The 25,384-nt window shown below is 46.4% G+C and overlaps 1 protein-coding gene across 1 annotated transcript; it reads right to left on the bottom strand.

Annotated features, from left to right (window-relative positions):
- Positions 1 to 69: 69 nt before the first annotated feature.
- COG4 (component of oligomeric golgi complex 4) lies at positions 70 to 25,240 on the bottom strand. The gene is made up of 19 exons (XM_019979397.2): positions 25,045 to 25,240; positions 22,450 to 22,532; positions 21,121 to 21,235; positions 19,441 to 19,615; positions 18,129 to 18,322; positions 16,422 to 16,527; positions 15,762 to 15,919; positions 14,404 to 14,462; positions 12,485 to 12,618; positions 10,556 to 10,674; positions 9,867 to 10,033; positions 8,930 to 9,095; positions 4,749 to 4,811; positions 2,877 to 2,993; positions 2,211 to 2,303; positions 1,387 to 1,470; positions 1,086 to 1,187; positions 722 to 850; positions 70 to 540 (listed from the first exon to the last, which is right to left on the bottom strand). Exons 1-19 carry the CDS (start codon positions 25,213 to 25,215, stop codon positions 406 to 408), a joined length of 2,370 nt encoding a protein of 789 aa, XP_019834956.2. The 5' UTR covers positions 25,216 to 25,240; the 3' UTR covers positions 70 to 405.
- Positions 25,241 to 25,384: the final 144 nt, after the last annotated feature.

Raw genomic sequence — 25,384 nt, 5'->3', positions numbered from 1 at the left:
TTTCAGTGCAGCTCGTGGACCTGTCTTGCCCTGTGGCATCCAGCCCTTCCTGGAAACAGCACACTGGCCTCTCTTCAAGGAGCCTGTTTATTCAGGGCGATCATAAATATCACAGCCTCTCCTTGGAGTAAACCTCAGGTCCCCAGATCAAGCCAAGTCCTTCGGGACTGGCAGGGAGGCAGCTCATGTGCTGTCACGTCCAAGGACGAGGGGATGGCCCTCCGTGTGGAAGGCTGGCCCGCCCTGGCGTTCCCACCTAGTTAGGAGCCAAGGCGGACCTACCTCTCTCTATGGGGAGACACTGTTCCCTAAAGCACCCCCACAGGTCTGAGAACAGAGAATGGCCAGAGTAGAGGCCTTGTTTCCCCGCTGCCAGCAGGGGAACCGGCTGGGCTCATGCGGCAGCTACAGGCGCAGCCTCTTGATGTCCTCGCTGCGGAAGTCTATGCGCAGGGCCAGCACCTGGCGCACTTCAGCAGGCGTGAGGCGCCACGTCAGCGGGCCCGAGTTGGCGCCCCAGTAATCCAGGATCTCGGTCACCTGTGGGAAGAGCAGAGAGAGTCAGCAAGGAGGGGCCAGCCCGAGAATCCCACCAGAGGCAGTGCAGGGGCGCTCATGAAGGAGGCGGCCTGCAGGGCTGGGCTGCCACTGGAGACCCAGATTTCGTCTCTGCCTCTCCTGAGTCAGCTTTCTCTGGCAAGGCCAGGGGAGCCCCACATACCCGCTCCAGATTAAGGATCGTGGCCATCTGGGAGAGCCGGGCAAACTTGTCTCGGATGGTCCAGGTGGTCACCGTGGTGAGGTAGGCAATGAGTGACCTCAGCTCCTTGTCAAACTGTAGACCGCCCAGCTGCATGGGAACATGAGTTCAAGGCCTGGCCCTCCAGCCCAGCAGCACCGGCCCCCAGCTTTGCTCAGTGCTTGGCTGCAAGGCCAGCAGGGTCTCGGATGGTGCTTCAGTGGGCTCTGCTGCTTCAGGGCAGCACTGAGCCTATGTGCACAGGGCCTGGGGTAGTAGGGAGGGGACAGACTGGTCCTCCTCAGGGAAAAGAGTAGGGCAGAGGCCTGCGCTCTCTTCACGTTACCCGGTTGAAGGTGGACTTCAGCACCACTTTCTCCAACTCAACTGCGACAAGGCTAGTCATGAGGCTGGTCAGGCTGTCGTAGATGACTGGGGACAGGCCGGCCTGCACGCAGAGACTGGATGTCAGTGGGGGTCCTACCTTGCCCCTTTGCCTCCATACGAGCTGTCGGGAGTGCTTCCACAGCCTGGGGCTTGGAAGGGCATCCAGGGCTCCCAGCAGGAGTGCGATGAGAAGCCTCAGTGCTGCTGATTTGGGCAGAGGTGGCTAATTCTACAGACTGGTCCTGAGAGCCCTTGCTCACCTTGAACTCGGCCATTTGCTGCTCCAGATTAAGGATGAACTGTTGAACCCAAGGATCGTTGGCCTCATAGTCACTGAATTCCTCCTACATCAGGAAGCAAGGTGGGTCAGCAGGGACTTCTCCAAGGACCATTCTCCCCCACCCCACTTCCACTCCTTTAGGGAAACACTTCTGTAGCTTATGACTCATCCAGCCTAAAGCCAGCTTAAAACCAGGCTGGCAGAAACTGCTGTTTCTGCATCATACTTCTGACCAGCAACTGAAGTAGTGGCCCAAACAACGTGGTAAACCTCCTGGCAGTTTACCCCCTCTTGTATCTCGTGTTCTATAGGAATGAAAAGATTGTGTATACATGCTCAGTTGTGTTTGACTCTTTTGTGACCCCATGGACTATAGCTCGCCAGACTCCTCTGTCCATGGGATTTCTCAGGCAAGAATACTGGAGTGTGTTGCCATTTCCTCTTCCAGGGGATCTTCCTCACTCAGGGATCGAATATGTGTCTCCTGCATTGGCATGCAGGTTCTTTACCAACTGCATCAGCTGGGAAGCCATGAAAAGATAAAGCTAGAAAAAAAAGGTCCTAAGATATGGGGCAAAAAGAGCCTCAATAAAAGAGAATACATCAAGGCAAACTCCTTTTAGATGTCTTTTGGAGCCCTCTGACTGCAAGAACAACCTGTTACTGGGAGGAAGCTAGCCTTCGAGGGTGAGGGAAATGAGCCTGAGAAATACGTAAGGTACAATCTATAAGACAGCTCCACTGCTGGGGGCCGGGGAATGCGGGGCAATCCTGGGCTTGACGGCTGCCTGTGGTCAGGCTGACCTCCTCGATATTGTGGGAGACAGAGAGGAAGGTGTTGATCCAAGGCTGCACCTGCGGCTTGATGGCTGTGCTGTTCAGCTCTGTGAGCCCTTCCTGCAGGAGAAGGCAGAGACGCGTCAGACGTGGGAGGCCCATGCCCCATCCCTTCCCTTTCTCCGCTCCGTCCACCCTTTGTCTGCCAGGGCATCCTCAGCTCGGAGCCTTTTCTGCAGGCCCTCTGTGAAATCTAGCAGAGATAATGCTGATCCAGGAGGCCAGGAACAACCTGTTCCTTCCGAGATCTATCCTGAATCAGGTCCAGGCCAGAGATGCGGCCATGAGGTTGGTCTGATTTCTGAGCACCTGGTACCAGGCAGCGCCTTCGGCTAAGGCCACGCAGGTCTGCATACCCACGTGGTTCCATTTCTTCTCAACACCTTCCTGAGGGCTCCCGGCACTGTGGAGGCCGAGTGGAGATTCTAGAGGACCATGCCGCCAGCTTGTCAACATGGCAGCAGCACTGCTAAAAACCTTGAGTCTTCAAGGGACTCGCACAAGTTCAGTGGCGGGCACTCTGCTCCCTCACATCTCCTCCCCACCACGCCTATTTCCTTATATGTGTGGAACCCATGATGAGCCAGTAATGAGAGTCTCAGAGCAAGACACAAGCCCAGGACTGGGGCTTACCTGCAAGAGGTCTCGGAATTTGCCGGACACGGCAGCCAAGTCAGAAAGGCAGCTGTCAAACTTGGCCTGGGCCTGCTCCCCTCCAATGCCCTGGCTGAACAGCTTGGTGCAGTCACTCTAGGAGAGAACACCCAGCCATCAGGCTTCTGAGCCCAGGGAATATCATCACGACCACAGCTAAGATTTAAGTGCTTACTGTGTGCCAGGCCCAGTTTCAAGCATTTTACTTTTATTAAAGTACTTTTCTTATGAAGTAAGTACTATTATTATTTCCATTGTATAGATGAGGAAACTAAGGCACAGAGAAGTTAGTAATTGGCCTGAAGTCACACAGCACTGTCATGAAGCCAGGATTACAGCTCCAGAGCACCTGTCCATGAACTCCACACTGAGGCTGAGTAGCAGAGAACGCACAGGGACGCTGCTCTGGGTTGCCAGGAGCTGCCTGCATTTCCTGCAGCCTCCTCAGGGTTTGTGCTGTTTTGGCTCCAGCGGGAGCCAGCAGTGAGGAAGAGCTGCTAAGGGACCAAAATCCAGCAGGCTAATTAATGTTACAGAAAAGTCAGGAGCACAGTTTAACGTGCCATGACTTAAACACAACAGACAACCACCTTGTTGAATACTTAAGATGTGAGAGACTCTACGGTACTGGTCCTTTGTGACTATCGCTCTTATTTTATTCCATTTTAAGACCTTTTTTGGGGTGAATTTCTAAGCTGGTCCAGTTTACAGCAGCCTCCCGAGCCTCCCTCAGGAAGCCCACCAGCACTGAGGCCCTCTCCTCGTGTCTGCTCCTGGCCGCCTCAGGCAGCCCAGCCGTAAGGCCAGCACTCAGCACCAGCCTCAGCGCAGAGCCCCGTGCTTTTGCAGCAAAGCGCCTTCACAGGTACTGGTGCCTGCGGGGAGGCAGGACCCTGGCCCCTCTCCTCTCCCAGAAGCAGCGCTCAGGAGTGGAGGGGAGCTGGGCTCTTTGTTTTCTGGTATTTAACAAAGTAAATGCTCCATGCTGTTGCGTGTAACTACTAATACAATCATTAACCACCACTGCATGCTGCTCATGTACCAGGTGCTTTATATTCTTGTTTAATTCTCACAACAGACCTGTGGGGCAGAGACCATCCTTCCCGTTTACAAGAGAGAAAACTGAGGCTCAGGGAGGTTAGAGAACTTGCCTCAGGCCCCACAACTGGCCAGTGGTCAAATGGAGATGTGAACCCAGGGGTATCTGACTTCCAAGCCCAAGTAACTTCCACTGTTATATGGCCTTCCTTTAAAAAACGATGACAACAACTGGCTCTCTACAGGGTTAGGTGAACCCTATATCGTATTTTTTTCGGCTGTGCCACTCAGCTTGTGGGATCTTAGTCCCCTAATCAGGGATTGAACCCACGCCCTCACAGTGAAAGCACAGAGTCCTAACCACTGGAATGCCAGTGAATTCCCCTCAGAATCATTTTTATCTCAAAATTTATGGAAGACTTTATTATTTTTATAAAGTGCTTTCAATCCTGTTTTTTTTATTTTTTTTAACCAGGCTACCCAACAAACTAAGAGCAGGGCCCCATGGAGATCTGTATTTCATTTCATTGATGAGAGAGGTGACACTCAGGGATTTGTCCAAGGTCACAGGCCAAGTATGTGCTGAAAGAGCTAGCTTGAATTCTGATCTCCCAACTCATGGGTCATAGTTTTCTGTAGTTCAGAGATGTGCTGCTACCATCTCAATCACTAATGAATCCCCTCAAGTGCTCTGAGGAAGAGCTGACTCAATGCCAGGAATGCCATGGCCCCAGCAGGAGAAGCACACAGGGCTCACTCTCAACAGGAGGCATGGGAAGGCTGCAGAGAGCCAACGGCCAGGGTCCCCTTTACCTCCAGTGTCTTTTTCAAAGTGGCGATGTTTTCGCTGCAGACTTCCACGTTGTTCAGCGTCACCTGGGAGACAGGACAGAAGAATGTCACTTCCTGCTCACTGCTGTTGGTACCCATTCCTGAGGCTCAGGGCAGCTGAGGACCACCCTCAGCACTGTCACCAGGCAGGGGGCTCAGGTCTCAGCCAGACAGCATGGTGGACTAGGCTCACCCTTTCTCCAGAGCCTGACACAAAGAGGCAGAGAAGCTATCTGACCTCAGAGGTAGGGCTCCAGGGTTTCAGGTCTTTTTGTTCTGTGTGTAGGCATACAAGACTGGGAGAAGTCCTGGGGTCCAAACCTCCAAGCCAAGGTCAGTGATGCAAAGGCTGTCACCAATTTAAGAAATGCTTCCTGAGAGCCTGTTACCTATCAAGTATTTTCTCAACCATTAGGTCTGCGGCTCGGCCAACTACCTTCTGCAAAACAAGTACAGCTGACCCTTGAACAACACTGGGGTTAGTGCACAGTAAACTTATAGCTGCCCTCCATGTCTACATCTAAGTCACTTCAGTCGTGTCCGACTCTTTTAGACCCTATGGACTGTAGCCCACCAGGCTCCTCTGTCCATGGGATTCTCCAGGCAAGAATACTGGAGTGTTTGCCATTTCTTTCTCCAGAGGATCTTCCCAAACCAGGGACTGAACCTGCGTCTCCTATGCCTCCTGCATTGGTGGGCAGATTCTTTACCACTAGCGCCACCTGGGAAGCCCACCTGCATCTGTGAATCTGCATCCATAGATTCAACCGTGAATCATAGAGCTGTAGTATTTACCACTGAAAAAATCCATGTATAAGTGGATCTGTGCAGTTCAAACCCATGTTGATAATATAGTCAACTGTATTATTAAGCCAGCTCGCAGGTGGAAACAAGACACCTAAGAGGGTGAAATGACTCAACAAGGTCAGTCAACTCTTGATTCAGAAAATATTTAAAGTGCCCACTATGTGCCAGGCACTGTGGAAGGTACTGGGAATAAAACAGTTAACAGAAAAAATTCAGCCCCTTGTAGAGTATACATTCCTGAAGCAAAGTTGATAATAAATGTCAGGGAGTGATAACTGCCACAAGGAAACATAAAGCAGAGGAGGATAGTAATTCAGTGAACGACAGGCCACAACACTAGAGCCAGGGTTGGAATTTAGGTCTCCCCACTCCAGGTCAAGGGCTCCTTCCTTTATAATTCAACTCTGTATGAGCCTGATACATAAACAACAATCATAAAAAGCAGTGTGTGAGAAAAATGGTAATTAAGGTAGAAACTGCGATGGTCATTTAGAGGAAAGAAACCATGTCTTGGTCTAAGGCACAACAGGAAGCTCCATGGCAGAGCTGGTACCTGAGAGGGACTTAGGAGGCTAGGAGATGGTTCTGGAGAGAAAGGCGAGGGCATTTCTCCACCCCCACCAGCTTCCGCTAGTCCACCGCCCTGTTTGATATTATCGTAACGGTACTTAGGATTATCTGATATTGTCTTCTTTGTTTCTTGTTTGCCTTTCCCACTAGAATGAGAGCTCCACGAAGGCAGGGATCAAGAGAACTTTCTTGATCATGGCAATGTTCTAAATCTGAATTGTCCAGTACAGTAGCAATAACCATGTGTGGCTACTGAGCACTTGAAATGTGGCTGGTGCAACTCTGTAACTGGATTTTTAGCCTGAAGTTAAATAGCCACAGCATACTGGGCAGTGCAGCTCAAAAACCTACAACAGTGCCTGATATATAGACATTTCTCAATAAATATTTGTTGAATGAATGAATGACTTCTGGAGAAAGGATAATACAGGCAAATGTAGAGTGGCAGAAAATCCCAAAACATATCTGGAGACCAGGAGAGTCGGGGTAGACGTGCAGGGAAATGACAGGAGGTGGGGCTGCAGAGATGGGTGACGTCAGCCTGGGGCGCGGGTGCTACGCGGTCCTGGACACCGGGGTGGGGCTGAGGAATATGTAAAGTGGGTGAACACTATATGAATACAGCTGTGGTTTGGGAATACTGATCTGGAAGCCACTGTGCGGGAGAAATTAGAGTTTGAGATAATCACGCTGCCCTTGAACGGGTGTGCCAGTGCCATGACCAGGAAGGCCGAGGTGAGGGAGAGAGCAGCTGATGTTTCAAGAGGAGAGTCAGAAACCTCAGGATTTCTGGGTGAAAGAGGCTCAGAACCCCAGGGACTGAGATTAGGATGTCCCTTTTGTCTTTCACAAAAACATTGCCCTTGTCAGCATCCTGCAGACAGTGCTGGAAGGTCATGCTGCTGACAGTGCTGCTAAGGCTGCTTGCACGGTGGACGGATGACACTTGAGGGGTTCTTTCCGCGTGTCACAACACCAGGCCACCAACATCACAAGCTTGACACAAGGCCACAAGCATCACCAGCCTCCAGAGAAGGAACTGCACTGTCACGACAGCTCAAGGATGGAAGCCATAACATAAATGTTTCCAAAGCATTTGAGGGCATAAGAAAAATCTGTCATGAGGGGAAAATGGATTTGGGTTCAAATGGTATTGATTTCAAAGTTTCCTTGTCCTGACAGTCCTTGTAAGCATGGATTCACTGGGCTTATCCTAGCTCACAGTGACTGATACATCAGCACCGTCGGGGAATTCATACTGACAGCCAAATAAATCAAGGTGACATAAGAAATAGGCCCTGTGGCGGGAGTGATGACATTTTAAGTACTTGGCGTCGGAAAACTAGAAAACTGTCACCAAGCATTTAGCATCACCTTTTCTTGTCGGCCTTATCTTCTGGGCCTCAAACGATGGAGCTGTCTGAATGGCAGCAGCAAATGTGTGAGCACACAGCAGTCAGCCTACTGGGGACTTGTGGAGACGAGGGATGGAAAACAGGACTAGAGGGACAGATGTGTCAGACTCAGGAGGCCTTCAGCAAAATGCCCAGGCAAAGATGTCTACTTTTGATGTGGTAGGTAGTAGGGGTCGTTTCTGAGCAGAGAAATGAAAGAATGAAAGTAAGTTCTGTGAAGAATGAAATAGAATGCAAATAAAGAAGAAAAATTAAAGTCAGTTCATGATTATATGAAGCTGGTTGCCAGAAATGCTGGCAAAGTTCTCTAAAGGTACAGAAGCAATAATTTCTTGGACAGAATCCTGTTTTTTTTGGCAACAACCATGACATCCTAAATCGACAGGACCCGTGCTCAGGGAAAATATTTTCAACGACAAGGAGAAAGTAGGACTGCCTGAATAGACTTCATTGGATCTGTCTGAGGACTGGTTACTGTCATTTTCCCTTGCACAGGGACAAGGTAAAAATTAGCATGTTTAGGCTTCTGTCTCTGAAAGCAACATCTCAACTTTTTTGGTGTCATAGTTCCCTTTAAGAATAATAAAAGCTTAAGAACCTTGCTTCCAGAAAAAACACATATACATTTTTGCATCCCCTGCAGGGTGATGTTCAGGACTCCATCTGTGGACCGCTGTCGACTGAGAGGTCCATTGTCGGATGTTTCCTTCAGGTCTCTGAACCCCAGGAGCCGAGAAGAGTCTGGCCAATGCGGGGAGGGCAGAACAGCCTCTGATAGCACCATACCCACACATGCCAAGACAGCAGGTGCCAGAAAGGCCTGACCACAGGCCCAGGACTCATCTGCATTCTTTTGGGCTCATCACAAGTTGGTTGTTGCCTGGTATGAACCCTTTCTTCCCCTCGTACTTCCTCCCCAGCTGTCACACAGCTGTCATGCTGGGTAGCAGCGCTTGAAGAAGCTCACCTTCCTGAGGAGGCTGAACGCCTAAGAAGTGTGCCAGAAAAGCAGTTTGGTAGGCCTAGTGGGTCAGCTCCCTCCCCCACTGCGGGCCGTCCTCAGAGAAGCGGTCTGGGGGCTGGCACAGATGTCATCCAAGCCTGGTACTCAGTGGAGCCCTCAACAGCTGGGGGTGCTCCCGGGAATGGGCACTGGGGAGCTCTGAGGCGCCCAGCCTTCTTGGCAGGAACAGGACATGTCCTGGCTCAGGCTGCTCTGAAAGAGGTCCCTGGGTTAAAATGGTTTCAGAACCTCTAGAACGAGCCTTCCTTAAAGGAGGAATTTTCCATCTCTGCAGACACTGGAGAAGTCTCCAGTTGATGGCTGGTTAACCGTGGCTCAGCCCAGCTCCCACCTGTAGGGCCGCCTACCAGAAAGGACAGCTTGGCCTCGTCGGTGCTCTCGATGCCTTTGGTGTCGAACTTGCCCTGCTGGAGGCTGCTGTGCATGATGCTCACGGCACTGGTCACTCCACGCTGGATGTCCTGCAGGGTGGTGGCTGGGAAGCCCATCCGCAGCTTGTGACACAGGACGTCCCTGGGGCAGAAGGGCACACGGGGACTGGTAGCACGCAACCTGTCCTCCAGGACGGGCGCACCAGCGGGCTCACCACCCCGAGCCAGCAGCGTGACCTGCTCTTCCCAGGGAGCAGGAGGCCCTGAGCAGTCAGGGCATGAGAGGCCGCACCCCCTCAAAGGCATTGCTGTGGCGAGCACACACAGAGAAGACTGGCCGGCTCCTGACTCCCTGTGCGGCTGTCACTGAGCGGCGCTGAGCTCCAACACGCTCAGGAGGAAGTACAGCTTGGTGAAGGCAGCGCTGTGTGAGAGTGGAGACATCAGCCTGTGAAGGTCAGGCTCCACTCCGTGTTCTACCACTTATGAGATGTGTGATCTCCCTGGGCCCCGGGTTTCTCATCTACAGAAGAGAGCCAGTGGCTCCCACCTCACAGGGTTGCTGTCAGGACTGAACGGGAGCAGGAAATCAGCACGGTGCCTGCCTTGTAGCAGAGGTAAGTATCACCGTTAACATTACAACTGCTGTCTTCATCTGAGGTGCCTGTTCCCTTTCCTCAGTCTGAGGGCCAGAAAGAATCCAGTCCAGGGAATACAGATTTGGCCTATAAGGTATCTGGGTGCTGTACAACTGCCTGGAGTCAAGGATGTGGTGCTATGGATAGGAGCTTATAGCCTATATAGAACTGAACTTGAATCATAAGGGAAAAAAAGGAAGAAGCAAAATGGGCCCCAGGAATCCAACAGGAGGACCTTTCCGCCTCCCAGAGAGTGGAAAGGGTGGCGGCTGTACCTGAAGTCAGACTCCAGCTCTGTGGTGGCGAGGTTGATCATGGCGCAGAGGCAGTCGATGCTGGAGCTAGACAGGGCCCGCCCGATGCACTTCTTAACAATGTAGAAGACGTCATCCACCATGCTGGATGTCAACTGGCCCTTCTCATAGGTGTCCAGGGCCACAGCCTACCCCAAAGGCAGATTGCCCAGTAAGGGCCCCGGATCTGTCACAGTTCTAGATGGTTCTGTACTTTGTCTGTGCTTTTCCTAAAATAGCTTGTTCTGGTCACAGCTTGGAGTGGCTCCTCCTTGCTAAAACAGTTAACTTCCCTACTGATCACCAGTGTTAGGAAACTAAGTAGTTAGGGCGTCTTGAGAATATCTGGTATGCACGATATAAGACACCAGGGGAGGCCCATCTTCTCCACAGCTCCTCACCCACACACTGCTATGGAGGTGGGGGACAGAGAGGCTCCCGAGGAGCTGAGGTGCTCTTCTATGACCTTTGGGGAAGAAGTCCCAGCTGGGTCCATGAAGAGCCCGATCACCCCAAAGATGCCCTCTGACCATTCAAAGCAGTACACTTAGTCGGCATGCCAGGGTATTCTCAAAGCAGGACCGAGAAATACGACACGCCTCGGCCATGGCTGTCAGCCTGGTTTCCTGGACAGGATGCCCCGTCTCCAAGGGGGGTTTCCTCTGTCCTACCTTGTTGACAGTCTCCCTCATGAAGTACTCCTCCATGGTGATATATAGACCAATGAGCTCCTGCATGGTGCAGCTCAGTAGGCAGTTATTGAGGAGTTTGTCCAGGCACTTCTGGTGCTCTAGGAGACAGCCAAGAAAGGAATACTCACTCTTCTTCCCCAAAGGAAATAGACCTTTTTTTTTTTTTAGGTCCCTTTCTAGTCTCTGTTCCAAATCTGTACATAATTTACATGGTTACAATCACAGTACCGATACAATTCTGTATCCTGCTTAAAAATTACATCATAAATATTTCATTGTTTCTGTGTAGTTTAGTTTTTCTTCTCTGTAGCTTACTGATCTTTAACCGCTGTGTGATATCTTATGTAGATAGTCCATATTTTTTTAAATTACTATTTTTAGACAACTGTGTTATTTCCAAACATTTTGGCATTATTAGAGATAACTGGAAATCACAGTAATTAGAGATTGAAGTTTTTAGATTTTTCATTCTATAAAAAGTGCTGTCCAGCAAAATTTTCTGTGATGATAGAAATGTTCTGTATCTGATGCCTAATGAAGTAGCCACTATTAAGTACTTGGAATGTGCTTAATATGATTGAGGAACTGAATTTTTAATTTTATTTAATTTTGTGAAAAGTTAAAGTATTAGTTGTTCAGTCCTGTCTAACTCTTTGTGACTCTATGGACTGTATGTAGCCTGCTAGGCTCTTCCTTCCATGGAATTCTCCAGGCAAGAATACTGGAGTCGTTAGCCCTTTCCTTCTCCAGGAGATCTTCCTGACCAAGAGATTGAACCTGCATCTCTTGCATTGCAGGCAGAGTCTTTATCATCCTGAGCCACCAGGGAAGCCCTTATTTAAATTAAAATTTAAATAGTTACCTGTGGCTTGTGGCTACTGTATTAAACAGCACAACTCTGAACATACATGGTCATTATTAACAGCAATAAGTACCAAACTCCAGATGAGCTCAAATCCTCCTTTAAACACCAATTCAGGGACTTTCTGGTGGTCCAGTGGTCAGGATTCTGTGCTCCCACTGCAGGAGGCATGGGTTTGATCTCTGACGGGGAAACATGATCCCACAAATCTTGTAGCAATGCCCAAAACAAATAAAAAAACCAAACCACCAGGTCATATAAATAATTCCCTTGCCATGCATTATTGGTACAAGCCATGCAGATTGCCACAGATGCTGGGTGAGTTTCAGGTCTCCAGTTAAGAGAATTCTGCATATACTCAACCAGCAGGGATTAAACAGTCTTCTTAAAAACCTGGAGTCAGTGTGTCAGTAAAATAGGACAGTGGCACACCTTTTTAGTCAACATATTTATTCCTTCAAAAATTGTGACTGAGGGAACGGGGAGACTGAGGGAGGGAGTGAAAGGTTTTCTCAATATTATACTTCAATACTACATGAGGTGTAATTCATATATCATAAAATTCAACCATTGTACATGTGCAATTCAATTTTTTTTTCAGTAACTTTATATTTTATAACAATAGCCACAATCCAGTTTTAGAATATTCTTATCACTCTTTAAAGTTCCCTCATGAAATTATGTATATTTTTTTGTTCTATCAACCTATCTACAATGTGCACATATTGCCTACTTAAAACACCAGTCCTGAAATCTGAGCTGGTGAGGAAGCAGGGCGTGGGGAAGAGAGCAGGAGACTCACTGAACCATTCTTGCATTTAGCCATTTTCATCTGTACAATGATTAGATGGCCTGAAAGACCCAGTCTAATTCTAAAATCTGTTAAGTCCACATTTCCTCCTGAGAGTCAATTTGTCCACAGATCTCCCCCAGAGACTAACAAGCCCCAATTATTTCCTCATTAAAAGAATCTATAACGTAACTAGTACAAAACAGAGCCAACTATACCCCGACCCATCCCAGAGAACATGGGCAACACCTTTTACCTTGTTTGACTTCTTCTGAGGCCATGGAGTCCCCCACCTCAAAATCTGAGCTGATCCTTTTCCTGAGGAAGCGTAGGTACAGCTCACTGCGGGCATTCATCAGGGTGACCTCAGTCAGGATAGGATCCAGTTCCCTAAGACACGTGGAGCAGAAAGCATAAGCAGGACACTGGATTCCTTTAGATATAAGAGCTACAGGGCAAATAGAGTCCGAAGTCCCCCTCCCCCAGGCCCAGGAGGGTCAGCTCTGCCAAGTGGTCCTTCTGGCTCTGCTGGCCCAGTTGTGATCAGACACGGTGGTCAAACACATGTCCCATTTACATGTTACACCTGAATTATTCACCCCCTAAAAATTCTGCCAGAGTTACATAAGAGATTGGGAGATGTATTTTTACTTTTAGTGTAATATGCTCAGTCGTGGCCGACTCTTTGCGACCCCATGGACTGTAGCCTGTCAGGCTCCTCTGTCCGTGGGATTCTCCAGGCAAGAATACTGGACTGGGTTGCTGTTTCCTTCCCCAGGGGATCTTCCCGACCTAAGGATTGAACCTGTGTCTCCTGCATTGGCAGACAGATTCTTTACCATTGAGCCACAAGGGAAGCCCGTATTTTTGTTAGTGGCTCGAGTAAAAATGATCTATCTTTCATGTAAAACAAATCATGCTTGCCTAACCCCTCATGTAGCTGTGGTGGAAGTTTTTAGGATACATCCTTAAACTGTGTCCCACGCTCATCACCTATCTAGATAAAAAGCCAAATCAATCTTGGAAAAAAAATGTTGGCGGACTCACACTTTCCAATTTTAAAACTTATCACAAAGCTAACAGCAAACAAGGCAGTGTGGTTTTACTGACATAAGAACAGACATATAGGTTAATAAGAGTCCAGATGTCTTGATATTTATGGTCAACTGATTTGCAACAAGAATACTAAGACAATTCAGTGAAGAGAGAATATAGTCTTTTCAACAAACTGTACTGGGATAACAAATAGCCACTTATATGGAATGAAGTTGATCCCCTCTGTCACATTTTAGACAAAATTAACTCATTTTCCACACTGACATCCAAGAGACCTTTTCAGGACGTAAATCCGGTCATATCATAATCATGAGTTTTCCACAGCTCTTGGGATACAAACGCCAAATGGCCTGACTGACAACCTGGCTAGACTCACCTCATGGCAGACTCTCTCCAACTCCCTGCACTTCAGCTGTTCTGGCCTTCTTTGGGTTTTCAATAGACGGAGTCTTTGCACATTTTCCCTCTCCTCTACCTGGAACACATTTCACCTCTTCTTCCTATTTACTCTTTTATCTTTTTGGCTGCGCCACACAGCATGTGGAATCTCAGAGACTGAACTCATGCCCCTGCACTGGGAGCACAGAGTCTTAACCACTGGATCACCAGGGAACTTCCTCTACTTACTCGTTAAAAAAATAAAAGAAAACTTTTTATTTCTTTCGTGTAAGGGTATAGCCAATTAACAATGTTGTGATAGTTTCGGGTGAACAGTGAAGGGACTCAGCCATACATATACACTTATCCATTATCCCCTTCTATTTACTCTTAAAGTCTCAGATGTGAGATCATGTCCTCAGGCTTCCTTTCCTTGCACTGCATCAGCCTAGGTTATATCCCTTTATTACATGCCTCCCTGTACTCTATGCTCAGTACACTGTAATGATTAACAGCACCAACTCTAGACCCAGACTGCAGCATTGGTAATGAACTAGTATTCTTGACAAAACACAAACATGTTATACATATGCTTCTGTTTGTATGCTATATTCCATTCTAAAAAAAGAGTCAAAAACAAAGTATTTTTAAAATGTAAACCACACTGTAAGAGAGCAGCCTCTGAATGATACTTGATTACCGATTCAAACTTCCATGGGGTGAAGAAAAGAGGATTATTACCTTGGCTCTATTTTTTCTGATGTAGAATTTCTCATCAAGTTGCTCTGGACATGCCGAAACTGCAATATACCACAGAAATGAGAATACTCTTCCCCTCCCTCCTTCTATCTGCTTCCTGCTGGTCCCTCCAGACTTCTGGTATAAGAATGTTTAGATTTAGTTTGTTTAACAGGCAAGCTAAAAGGAGGCTCTCAATGGGAGGTGCCCAAGATTTACTTTTGATTTATATGCTAATGTTCACCTCTATTATTGTACTTAAAAGTGATGCTAGTGGTATTCCAATGAACTAATGTCTAGTCTCCTAGAGTTCTAGAAATTAAACTATATGGGGTTATTCCTATTTCTAAGTTCTATTCTTATTTTATCTGCTTAAAGGAATGGAGAAACAAAGTTCTGAAAAAACATATGTTACCTTCAGCCCTTACTTTGTCAACAAAGGTCTGTCTAGTCAAAGCTATGGTTTTTCCAGTGGTCATGTATGGTTGTGAGAGTTGGACCATAAAGGAAGCTGAGTGCCAAAGAATTGATGCTTTCGAACTGTGGTGTTGGAGAAGACTCTTGAGAGTCCCTTGGACTGCAAGGAGATCAAACCAGTCCATTCTAAAGGAAATCAGTCCTGAATGTTCATTGGAAGGACTGATGCTGAAGCTAAAACTCCAATACTTTTGGCCTTCTGATATGAAGAACTGACTCATTGGAAAAGACCCTGATGCTGGGAAAGATTGAAGGCAGGAGGAAAAGGGGATGACAGAGGATGAGATGGTTGGATGGCATCACTGACTTGATGGATATGACTCTGCGTAAACTCTGGGAGTTGGTGATGGACAGGGAAGCCTGGCATGCTGCAGTCCATGGGGTGGCAAAGAGTCGGACACAACCGAGCGACTGAACTGAACTGAACTGATTCTTATTTTATCTGCTCAAAGAAATGGAGAAACCTAAAGTTCTGAAAAAGCAAATGTTACCTTTAGCCCTTAAGGAATAAAGGAGAAATCTGAGACAAAATTATTTAACATTGAATAAGACCTTAGGAAATCAAATCCTCACTCAGTCACCAGATGGCAATGCTGCACATTCTGTGATTGACAGCGGTTTGACATTTCTGTTGTGTTCCTTTTAGGAAGCCCTTTCTATTTCCTTCTCAGCCTTGTACTGAGGCCATCATCACCTTGACAACACCTCGTGTCCAAAGTAAGCTGGGGAGTGGCAAGATGCAGGCCAGTCTTCATTTGGCATTTTTCTCCTACTTGTATCTTTTTTGCACTCCCCACCCCCTTAGCCTCCCTGCCCCTGATTTATTCTATTCAGTGTTGCTGGCTAAGTTGCTTCCAAGCCCCCGATAAGCTTCCCCTGCTCACCTGCTGTCGGTAGTCCCTCTGCTTGATGAACTTGTCGACCACCTTCTCTACCTGTCTGTCACATTCCACCTGCAGGTATTTTATCAGGGTATAAAGTCTGCCTGGCCCATAGTATGTTTCCACTATTGGCTGATGGGTCTCCACAATTCGGGCAATTCCTGGAAGGGAGAAAGGGAGAGGGCTGGATTCCAAATGTTCTTCCCACAGATACACTCCTTTCTGCTATCCAGGACTGACTTGGGGTCAACTCAACCCTTTCTGGCTGTTTTACTTCCCAAAATGAACACAAACGGTTCTTATTGGTGTCAGGAATTGCTAAGCAAATCTGTTACCTAGGCACAGTGCTTGGTAAACAGTAGGCGTTTCATAAATTATACTGACAGTTTCTACAGGAGCATCTTTGGAAATGAGCATCACTCTCTCCCCTGTCATTTATTAGTTAAATCCACTCTTGGAGTTTTATTCTCAGGGACTAGGGAGAACAAAACATCTGAGAAACTCTAATCTTTGAGAATCAGATACTGAATTGGGACGTTAATTCTCCAATAAACCAGTATATAGCAAACCACAGGTTTAAAGTAAAGGCATCAGGCTGGTGAGGAGAAAAGAAAAGCTAGGATGCAGGTGCTGCAAGTGTCTGCAGTGGAGAAAGAGGCTTGCCTTCAAACAGAAGAGTCAGTGTATCTGCAAAGATGACTGCAGCTCTTCGATCACTCATGTCTGTACCTAAAACCAACAGGAGGTTCTCCTCAGCTTTACTGGCCACCTGAAAAAGTAGAAAATCCAGAAATATTTCTTAGACCAAAGGTTAGCCTCAGTTTTCCTAAAAGACCTCCCAGTGACTTTCCCCCCATGTTTCCCTTGATGCTAGAAAGCCTAGATGGCACAGAGGAGCGTCCCTTGGGGGCTGTGGGCTGTGGGCTGTCCAAACCTCAGGCAAGACAAAGAATCTAACATGGTAGTTAACTCTTCTTCCATTCAGAGGGATTAATGATGCTTTCCTCTTCCTTGATAATATCTACAGCTGTTAAACTGGGGAGAGAATCCCAAGTTATAATAATTGTTTCAAAGAATAACTCAAGAGTTACTATTAATGGTGCTCTGTTTAGTAGGGGACAGAATCTGGGTACTTCTAAGGGAATTTTAAGGGATTAACAGTAGAAGCCCTTTCCAGGTTTCAGATAACAAAGTACTGATAAAAAAAATGTATTGATAGAAAAGTACCATAAAGCAGTTACATTTCATTTCTTGTTAATTTTTAGAATGGGTAAAACACACTTAAACATTCAGAAGGAACAAAGGAGTGTTGGATGAAAAGTAATTCTTTCTCTTATCTGTGTTTCTTGGTCTCCTAAGTTTCCTCCTGAGAGGTGGCCACTGCTAACTGTCCCCCACATACCCCATGTTTATGTAACATACAATCTTTACGGCTGCTCTCTCCAATTTCAACATGAATGAGGGCACGCTGTTGTTTAACTTAGCCACGTTAGGGAGTAAACTGTGTCTGCACATGTGGAACTGTCGCATTTTCCTGAATGGCAAAATAATGTTCCACTACACAGAACGGGCGGATGGGGACAGGATGCACTGTGACACACACTTAAAAAATAACAACTCTGTGCTCACACGCCTACTGTTTGCTTCTCCCCAATCTGAGGCTCCAGGGGAAGGTGAGCAGAGACTAAACTGAAGCCTGTTTCTTTTTCAGTTTTAACCTGCTTCATCTCAATTTTTGAGCTGCAAGCCTGGGGCTTTTTTCCCCTCCAAGTCTTATTTGAGACTCAAGCCTGGTTGGTGTTGTTTAGTCGCTAAGTCGTGTCCAGCTCTTTAGTGACTGCATGGACTGTAGCCCACCAAGTTCCTCTGTCCATGATTTTTCAGGCAAGAAAACTGGAGTGAGTTGCCATTTCCTTTTCCAGGGCATCTTCCTGACCTAGGAATTAAACCTGCGACTCTGCATGGCAGGCAGATTCTTTACCACTGAGCCATCAGGGGAGCCCTCAAACCTGGTTACGAGTCTAAAAACCACTAACCAACATCTCTGAATGCTCTTACAAGAAGCCAGTCCCTGGATGACAGCTTGAAAAAGGTGATTCAACTTGTCAGAGAAATCGCATTTTAATTTTCTTATGCTCTTACTTGGTCTGTTGGAATACATCAGTAGATGTCCAGGCCATGCCTGGTACAAAGTAGACTGGTAACAGTAAGTGCTAAATGAATGCATGTATTCAGTCCTGCCAGGATGCAGAAGAAAAGGGGATTCAAATCCAGATGTAAAAAGTATCCACAGAAAATGGATCCATCCAGTGCCCTGGTTTGCAGGCTGAGAACTGTACCATTATCCTGCCAAGCAATCAGGAGCCATACCTGCTTGCAAAGATATTCTGAGAACTTGCTTAATCCCTCCTCATGCAAGCCCAGCAGTGGGAAGATCTTGAAGAAGCGCTCCACCTGGGGCAGATCCCCTTCCTTTGTGGCAACGGCAAACTTCTCTGTGACAATGGCTTTGAGACGCTGCTCAGCTTCCTGCAGCAGTTTCAGGTTGGCATCAATCATGCTGCCTGCACAATGGGAGAACATGAGAACTAATGTAGAGAACGGTACTGTGTTAGGTTTAGGCCACTTTGTCTGTGTATTCCAAAAACAGGTATTGAGCACTTAAGTGTGTGTGAGACGCTGTACTAACAATACAGATGGTGAAGAGGTGAGTCAGCCACACCTCCACTGCCACAGGAGTCACAATCATCTTCAAGAAATGAGGTTTGTGCACAAATGACTATAATAAAATTCAGTGTATGACAACTGTCATGAGAAAGGTGCCCACAAATCACATTTCTGGTTGAAGTAATCAGAAAAGGCTTCCCAGAGATGGTATTTTGTTTCTCAAAGATGGGCAAGATTTTGATTTCTGAGTATGGGGTACATACATTCTAGGCAAGGGGAATGAAAACAGCAAAGCACTGGACACAGAAAGATGAAGAGTATTTGCAGAGAATTGCAAGCAGTATCGGAGAAGGCAATGGCACCCACTCCAGTACTCTTGCCTGGAAAATCCCATGGACGGAGGAGCCTGGTGGGCTGCAGTCCATGAGGTCACTGAGAGTCGGACGCAACTGAGCGACTTCACTTTGACTTTTCACTTTCATGCATTGGAGAAGGAAATGGCAACCCACTCCAGTATTCTTGCCTGGAGAATCCCAGGGACGGGGGAGCCTGGTGGGCTGCCGTCTATGGGGTCGCACAGAGTTGGACCCGACTGAAGTAACTTAGCAGCAGCAGCAGCAGCAGCAGTATATACCCTGGTTTAAAGAGGAGCTCAACAAACGTGTACAATGAATGGATGTATGAGCGAATAGCATGAAAAAAGGCTAGAAAGACAAGAGTGGGTGGAGGTCATGGATGCTCCAGAACAGAAAGCTAAAAATTTAATTTTAATTGTATAAACAGGCAATACTGTCCAGTGTAAAGAACCCACTGGTCAGAGGAACAGTGGATCTGGATTGTTTTCTTTTCCATAAGGTAGGAATAACAACCTTTGCCCTGGGATGGTCTAGGACCTATACTGTGTCTAGTACCAGACAAGAAAATTTCCTAATTTTCCTTTTCCTGATTGAGACCGCCAAGTTCAGATTACAGATGCTTGTAACCAAACGAGGAAGCAGCAGTTTGGGATGCCAACCTTCTTTGCCCTGTCGGCTGAGCTCGATGACTGACTTGTCCAGGCACAAGTAGCGATGAATGTGGGCTGCAGCCTGCTCATAATCTTCATTTCTCAAAGCAGTCTGAACTCCATCCATGCAGAACTTCAGGTCCAAGATATCATCAGCTCTCTGAATGGCTTGATAGAGGCGATTCTGCAAAAAGATTTGTTGCTTAGAAACAATGTCCTATTCTTTCAAAAGCATCTCTCCAGAAGGTAGGAAGTTTCAGGGGCTGAAGCCAAGTAACCAGAGATCCTTTACAGCCTTCACTGGTAAACTAAAAAACATTACCACTACCACTCACAAAACTTGTGGGTTGATGGTCAATACTACTAACAAGCATCAGACAATTTTATTTATGTGACCAGTCATTTACTTTAATAAGGCAGTAGTGGAGATAATCCATATTTATATTTGGCTTATATTGTTAAATTTATAACATAATCACAGTGTATTTCACATTTTGGGAACATGACATTGCAATCCAATTAATAATGTATGCATGTTGAGGTTTGGTAGAAACCAATCCAAAGCAATTATTCTTCAATTAAAAATAAATAAAATAATGTATGCAAAATATATGGAAAGTATTTTTGTTTCAAATAAGCAAGAATGAGGAATTCCCTGGCCAGCCAATCCTTAGGACTCCACACGTTCACTGCTGAGGATGAGGTTCAATCCCTGGTTAGTGAACTAAGATCCCACAAGCCACACAGCCAAAAAACAAACAAACAGACCAAAACTCACAACCCAGATCCTGTGTTGTTCAATACAATAGCCACTCTCCACCTGTGACTACTGAGCACTTCAAATGTGACTAATCCAAATTAAGGTGCATATGCGTAAAATACACACTGGATTTCAAACTTAGCACAAAAATAAATAAGGTAAAAATGTCCCATTAATACCATTTAATAGTAATTTCTAAAATAATGGGTTAAACAAATGTTTCTAAATTGTGAAAATTATTTTCACCTGTTCTGCTTTTTAAAAAACAGTCACTGGGAAGTTTTAAATTACATATGTGGTTCATATTAGACTTTTTCTTTTCCCACCTAAATGACTTTTATTTCACTTTCTTGCCTAACGTCTCTGGCTAGAACCTCTAGTACAATGTTGAAAAGCAGGAGCAAGAGCTAACATCCTTGTTTTGTTCCTGATCTTTGGGGGAAGCAACTAGTTTTTCACCAGTAAGTATGATGTTAGCCCATCTTTAATATCATAAAGATGCCCTTTATCAGGTCGAGGGAGTTCCTTCTCTTCCAAGTTTGTTGAGTGTTTTCATCAAAACAGGTGTTTAGTTTTGTCAAATGCCTTGAGTCTATGAGATGATCATGTGGTTTCTGTCCTTTATTCTATCGATTTGGTGTATTACATTAATTGGTAGTCTAAAGCAGCCTTGTATGACTGGGATAAATTTCACTTGCTCATAGTATAGTCTTTTTTAATACATTACTGGATATGATTTGCTACTGTTGTTGAGGATCTGTATGTCTATATTCATAACAGCTATTGGTCTGGTGTTTTTCTGTGTTATCTTTATCTTGTTTTGGTACCTTGCATTACGTTTCTATTGGATGGTCCTGCTCTAATTTCTAACGTGGTGGCTTCTCTACTGCCCTCTACTAACTCCAATATCAAAAGCTCAATGGGATTACCTTGGCCAGGTCAAGCTGACGGACTTTGCTTGACACATTCTCAGCTAGGTTGCAGGTAAAGGTGATCATTCCAGCCAGCTGCTTTGCATCTCCTTCAATCAACTGTAGATTTGGACTGGAGACACACATTGTCAGTATACATATCCATAGGAGTAGATGGTAAAAGAAATGAAAAAACATTTTTACAGATGGAGAGTGTGTCTTCTATTAATACTTCTTTTGCTTGAGCATGCTTGCTTAGTCACTTCAGTCATGTCCAACTCTTTGAGATTCTATGGACTGTAAGCCTGCCAGGCTCCTCTGTCCATGGGATTCTCGAGGCAAGAATACTAGAATGGGTTGCCATGCCCTCCTCCAGGGGATCTTCCCAACCCAGAGATCAAACCCATGACTCCTGCATTGCAGGTGGATTCTTTACCCACTGAGCCACCTGGGAAGTCATACTTCTTTTGTATCTCCCCACAACTCTTTGCTCCATTCACTCTATTCATAGCTTTTTCTCCAGCGTGTTTTACTGAAAACTTAGGAGAAGGCAATGGCACTCCACTCCAGTACTCTTGCCTGGAAAATCCCATGGATGGAGGAGCCTGGTAGGCTGCAGTCCATGGGGTCACTAAGAGTCAGACATGACTGAGCAACTTCACTTTCACTTTTCACTTTCATGCATTGGAGAAGGCAATGGCACCCCATTCCAGTACTCTTGCCTGGAAAATCCCATGGATGGAGGATCCTGGTAGGCTACAGTCCATGGGGTCACACAGAGTTGGACACGACTGAAGTGACTTAGCAGCAGCAGCAGCAGCAGGCTTATATTGTATAATAATTTAAATAAATACAAAAGACAGCCCTAAATAAGTACTGCCAAAGAACTAGAGTGCAGAATCTCCCCATTGCTAAGTGAGCATAAAATGCACTAACCAACACTCTAAGAGGATGATGATATCAAAGCAATTTTTATGACTAGCGAATATACAGAATACACAAAACAGGGGCTCTCAAACTTGAGCCATACATCAGAATCACTTGACATGCAGGTTAAGCTAGAGATTCTAGAGCCCTACCCCCAGAGCTTCTGGTATAGTAGGTTTGGGGTGAGGCCTCAGAATCTGCATTTCTAACAAGTTTCCAGACAATGTTGATACTTGCTGGCCCAAGGACACTTTGAGAACAACCTAACCACACCGGTAGGTATTCACTTTACCTGGAGGTAATTCTCTTTTCCAATTTAAACTCAACTGTCACTGTGTAACACAAAGTCAGGAAAAATAATGACTTATCCAGTGGACCCCGATGAAATTTAAAATAGCTCTTGCTGAACTAAAGACTCACCCCATCCGGTGGAGGGTGACCATTTTACTTTCAATGGTATTTTGCTGCTCCAAAAGAGCATCCAGCTCTCTCTCCACCACTTTCTGAAACAAAGAAACATCCTGTCATTAGCATGGTCAGAGGGAACCTTAAGAGTTATCTAATCTACTACTTAGCTGAAGAGTAAATCCCATTTCAAATGTCTTCTTTCCTGTCATTAAGCTCCCTAGGGCTTTAACAAATAATACTTCATTGTTGCTGTTATCACATTACATAATAACTGATAGCCTAGGCATATCTCATTCCAGCTAGGAGGTGAACACAACAGAGAGACAAAATAAACTTTTATTCAATTTCATTAGCATAGTGCCTAACACAGGGAGGCACTAAAATATAAAGGCTCAAATAAAGAAAGGAAACTTCTAAACTGGCAGTTATAAATAGTCTCTTCTAGTGTATAAGCCCCACCAGGGGCTTCCCTGGTGGCTCAGACGGAAAAGCGTCTGTCTGCAATGCAGGAGACCCGGGTTCGATCCCTGGGTTGGGAAGATCCCCTGGAGAAGGAAATGGCAGCCCACTCCAGTATTCTTGCCTGGAAAATCCCATGGATGGCAGAGCCTGGTAGGCTACTGTCCATGGGGTCGCAAAGAGTCAGACACGACTGAGTGAAGGGAAGAAGTGTATAATCAGTACCCAGAAGCAATAAAAAGAATTCTCTCTCACCCAAGTCAATTTTTGAGTTACTTTAACTAATGTAATCTTCTTATGCTTGGGTTTCTTCATCTGCAAAATAGGGATAGTACTATATACCCCTTACAGATGTTAGGTAAGCCCAACAATAACATACATAAATACAAACACAAAACCAGTATTATTCTGTCTGTAAGACTGACTTAATCTTTCCCCCCAAAGTATTGATTAACTCAATGAATGCAAGCTTAGTACTGAACTTTACAAAGCACATCTTGCTGAAAAACATATTAAAAACTGCTGGAGCTGTTGTAAGTCAATATTTGAAAATTCTCAAAGATACCAATGACCATCCCTGCTCCAGGCCGAAGCTGTCTTCTGTGCTCAACCTTCATAAAAGTTTGGTTTAGGGAACAGCTACTAAACTATTAGATCACAACTTAGATCTTTCTGCTGACTGGCAAGGAAGCCGGCTGGCAGTCAAAAACGTATTCACATCAAGTCACACTGAAGAGTAAAGAAGGCTGCAAGGAATGTTAGAAAGCATAAAGCTCACACTCCTCATTTGATATCAGGCACGGCTAAGTACAGCTTCCCTGGTGGCTCACTGGTAAAGAATCTGCCTGCAAATGCAGAAGATAGGGGTCAGATCCCCCGTCCAGGAAGGTACCACAGGCAACAGAGCAACTAAGCCCATGCACCACAATCACTGAGCCTGTGCTCTAGGGCCTGGGAGCCTCAACTACAGAGCCCACCGCCCGGCAACTACTCAAACCCTCCAGCCCTAGAGCTGTGCTCTGCAACAAGAGAAGCCACCAGAATGAGAAACTCCTGTCTCCACAACTAGAGAAAGCCCAGGCAGCAACTTAAGACCTAATACAGCCAAAAATAATCCTCCTGCCAATGCAGGAGATAAGGGTTCGATCACTGGATAGGGAAGATAATCTGGAGAAAACAGTAACCCATTCCAGTATTCTTGCCTGGGAAATCCCATGGATAGAGGAGCCTGGCAGGCTACTGTCCGCAGGGTTGCAAGAGAGTCCGACACGATTTAGGGACTAAACAAGAGCTAAGTACAAGGGATGAAGCGACTTGTCCAAGATTAGACAGTTGCGTCTGAATCTTAAAATCTTAGATTTCTATAAAGCCCTGAATTAACCTGAAACACTAAAATTACACTCTTAAATCATTCCCAACAGAAGGAAGTCTTAAAACGCTTCGAGTTTAATTACAATGATTTCCCGCCTTAATGAGATAACGAAGTAAAAGCATTTCAAAATTTTTAAACTGCTAAGTCGTTGCAAGAGAGCCTTTCTTCCTTTGCTTTGAAAAGCAAGCAAGTCGGTGTACACCCCTCAAGTCTAACTTTACTCTGGCGGAGAAATCTGACGATTAAGGGCCAGGGAAATCAATGGATGAGTGCGGGCAGATCGCCTAGGTAACAGGAAAGCATGCTTGGGGGCGTGAGAACGAGTAAACTGAGATGTCAGGTCGCTGCTGCTGCTGCTGCTGCTAAGTCGCTTCAGTCGCGTCCGACTCTGCGACCCCATAGACGGCAGCCCAGGCTCCCCCGTCCCTGGGATTCTCCAGGCAAGAATACTGGAGTGGGTTGCCATTTCCTTCTCCAATGCATGAAAGTGAAAAGTGAAAGTGAAGTCGCTCAGTCGCGTCCGACTCTTCGCGACCCCATGGACTGCAGCCCACCAGGCTCCTCCGTCCATGGGATTTTCCAGGCAAGAGTACTGGAGTGGGTTGCCATTGCCTTCTCCACAGGTCGCCCCACCTACACTCAACACGCCTGCATCTCGCATAGGTGCTTTTTTGGTTCCTTGGCAAGAAGAGAACGTCCCACAGCCCGAATTTCCCACGGCTCCTAGGCCCACTGCCTCTGCGTCCTTCCAGAAAAAAACAGCTCAGCTCCCCCACCTCCTCGCCGCAGAGCCGTTCGTACACAGCCTCCAGCTCCTGCAGATCGGTCAGGGAGCGAATGAGCTCAGTGGAGATTTCTGAGCAGCTGCCTCCTCCCACCCCGTCAGGCGGCCGAGGCACGCCTGACAGCTTCTGAGGGGAATCGAGGTCTGCCATCTTCGTCCCCATTTCTCGCTTCCGGCTCCGCGAGGCCCCCTCCTCGTTGGCGCAACACGCCTTTGGGGCTGTCCACGAAAGTGCCTAATGAATTTGTAGATTTTTTTTTTTTTTTTACTGTCTACTTTAGAAAGTCAATTCATTCCATATTCTGGAAAAAATAACGGCCATAAAGAATATT

This window comes from Bos indicus, chromosome 18 (genome assembly GCF_029378745.1).
Source record: "Bos indicus isolate NIAB-ARS_2022 breed Sahiwal x Tharparkar chromosome 18, NIAB-ARS_B.indTharparkar_mat_pri_1.0, whole genome shotgun sequence".
Lineage (NCBI taxonomy): Eukaryota > Metazoa > Chordata > Mammalia > Artiodactyla > Bovidae > Bos > Bos indicus.
This window is presented reverse-complemented; position numbering and strand designations above follow the sequence as displayed.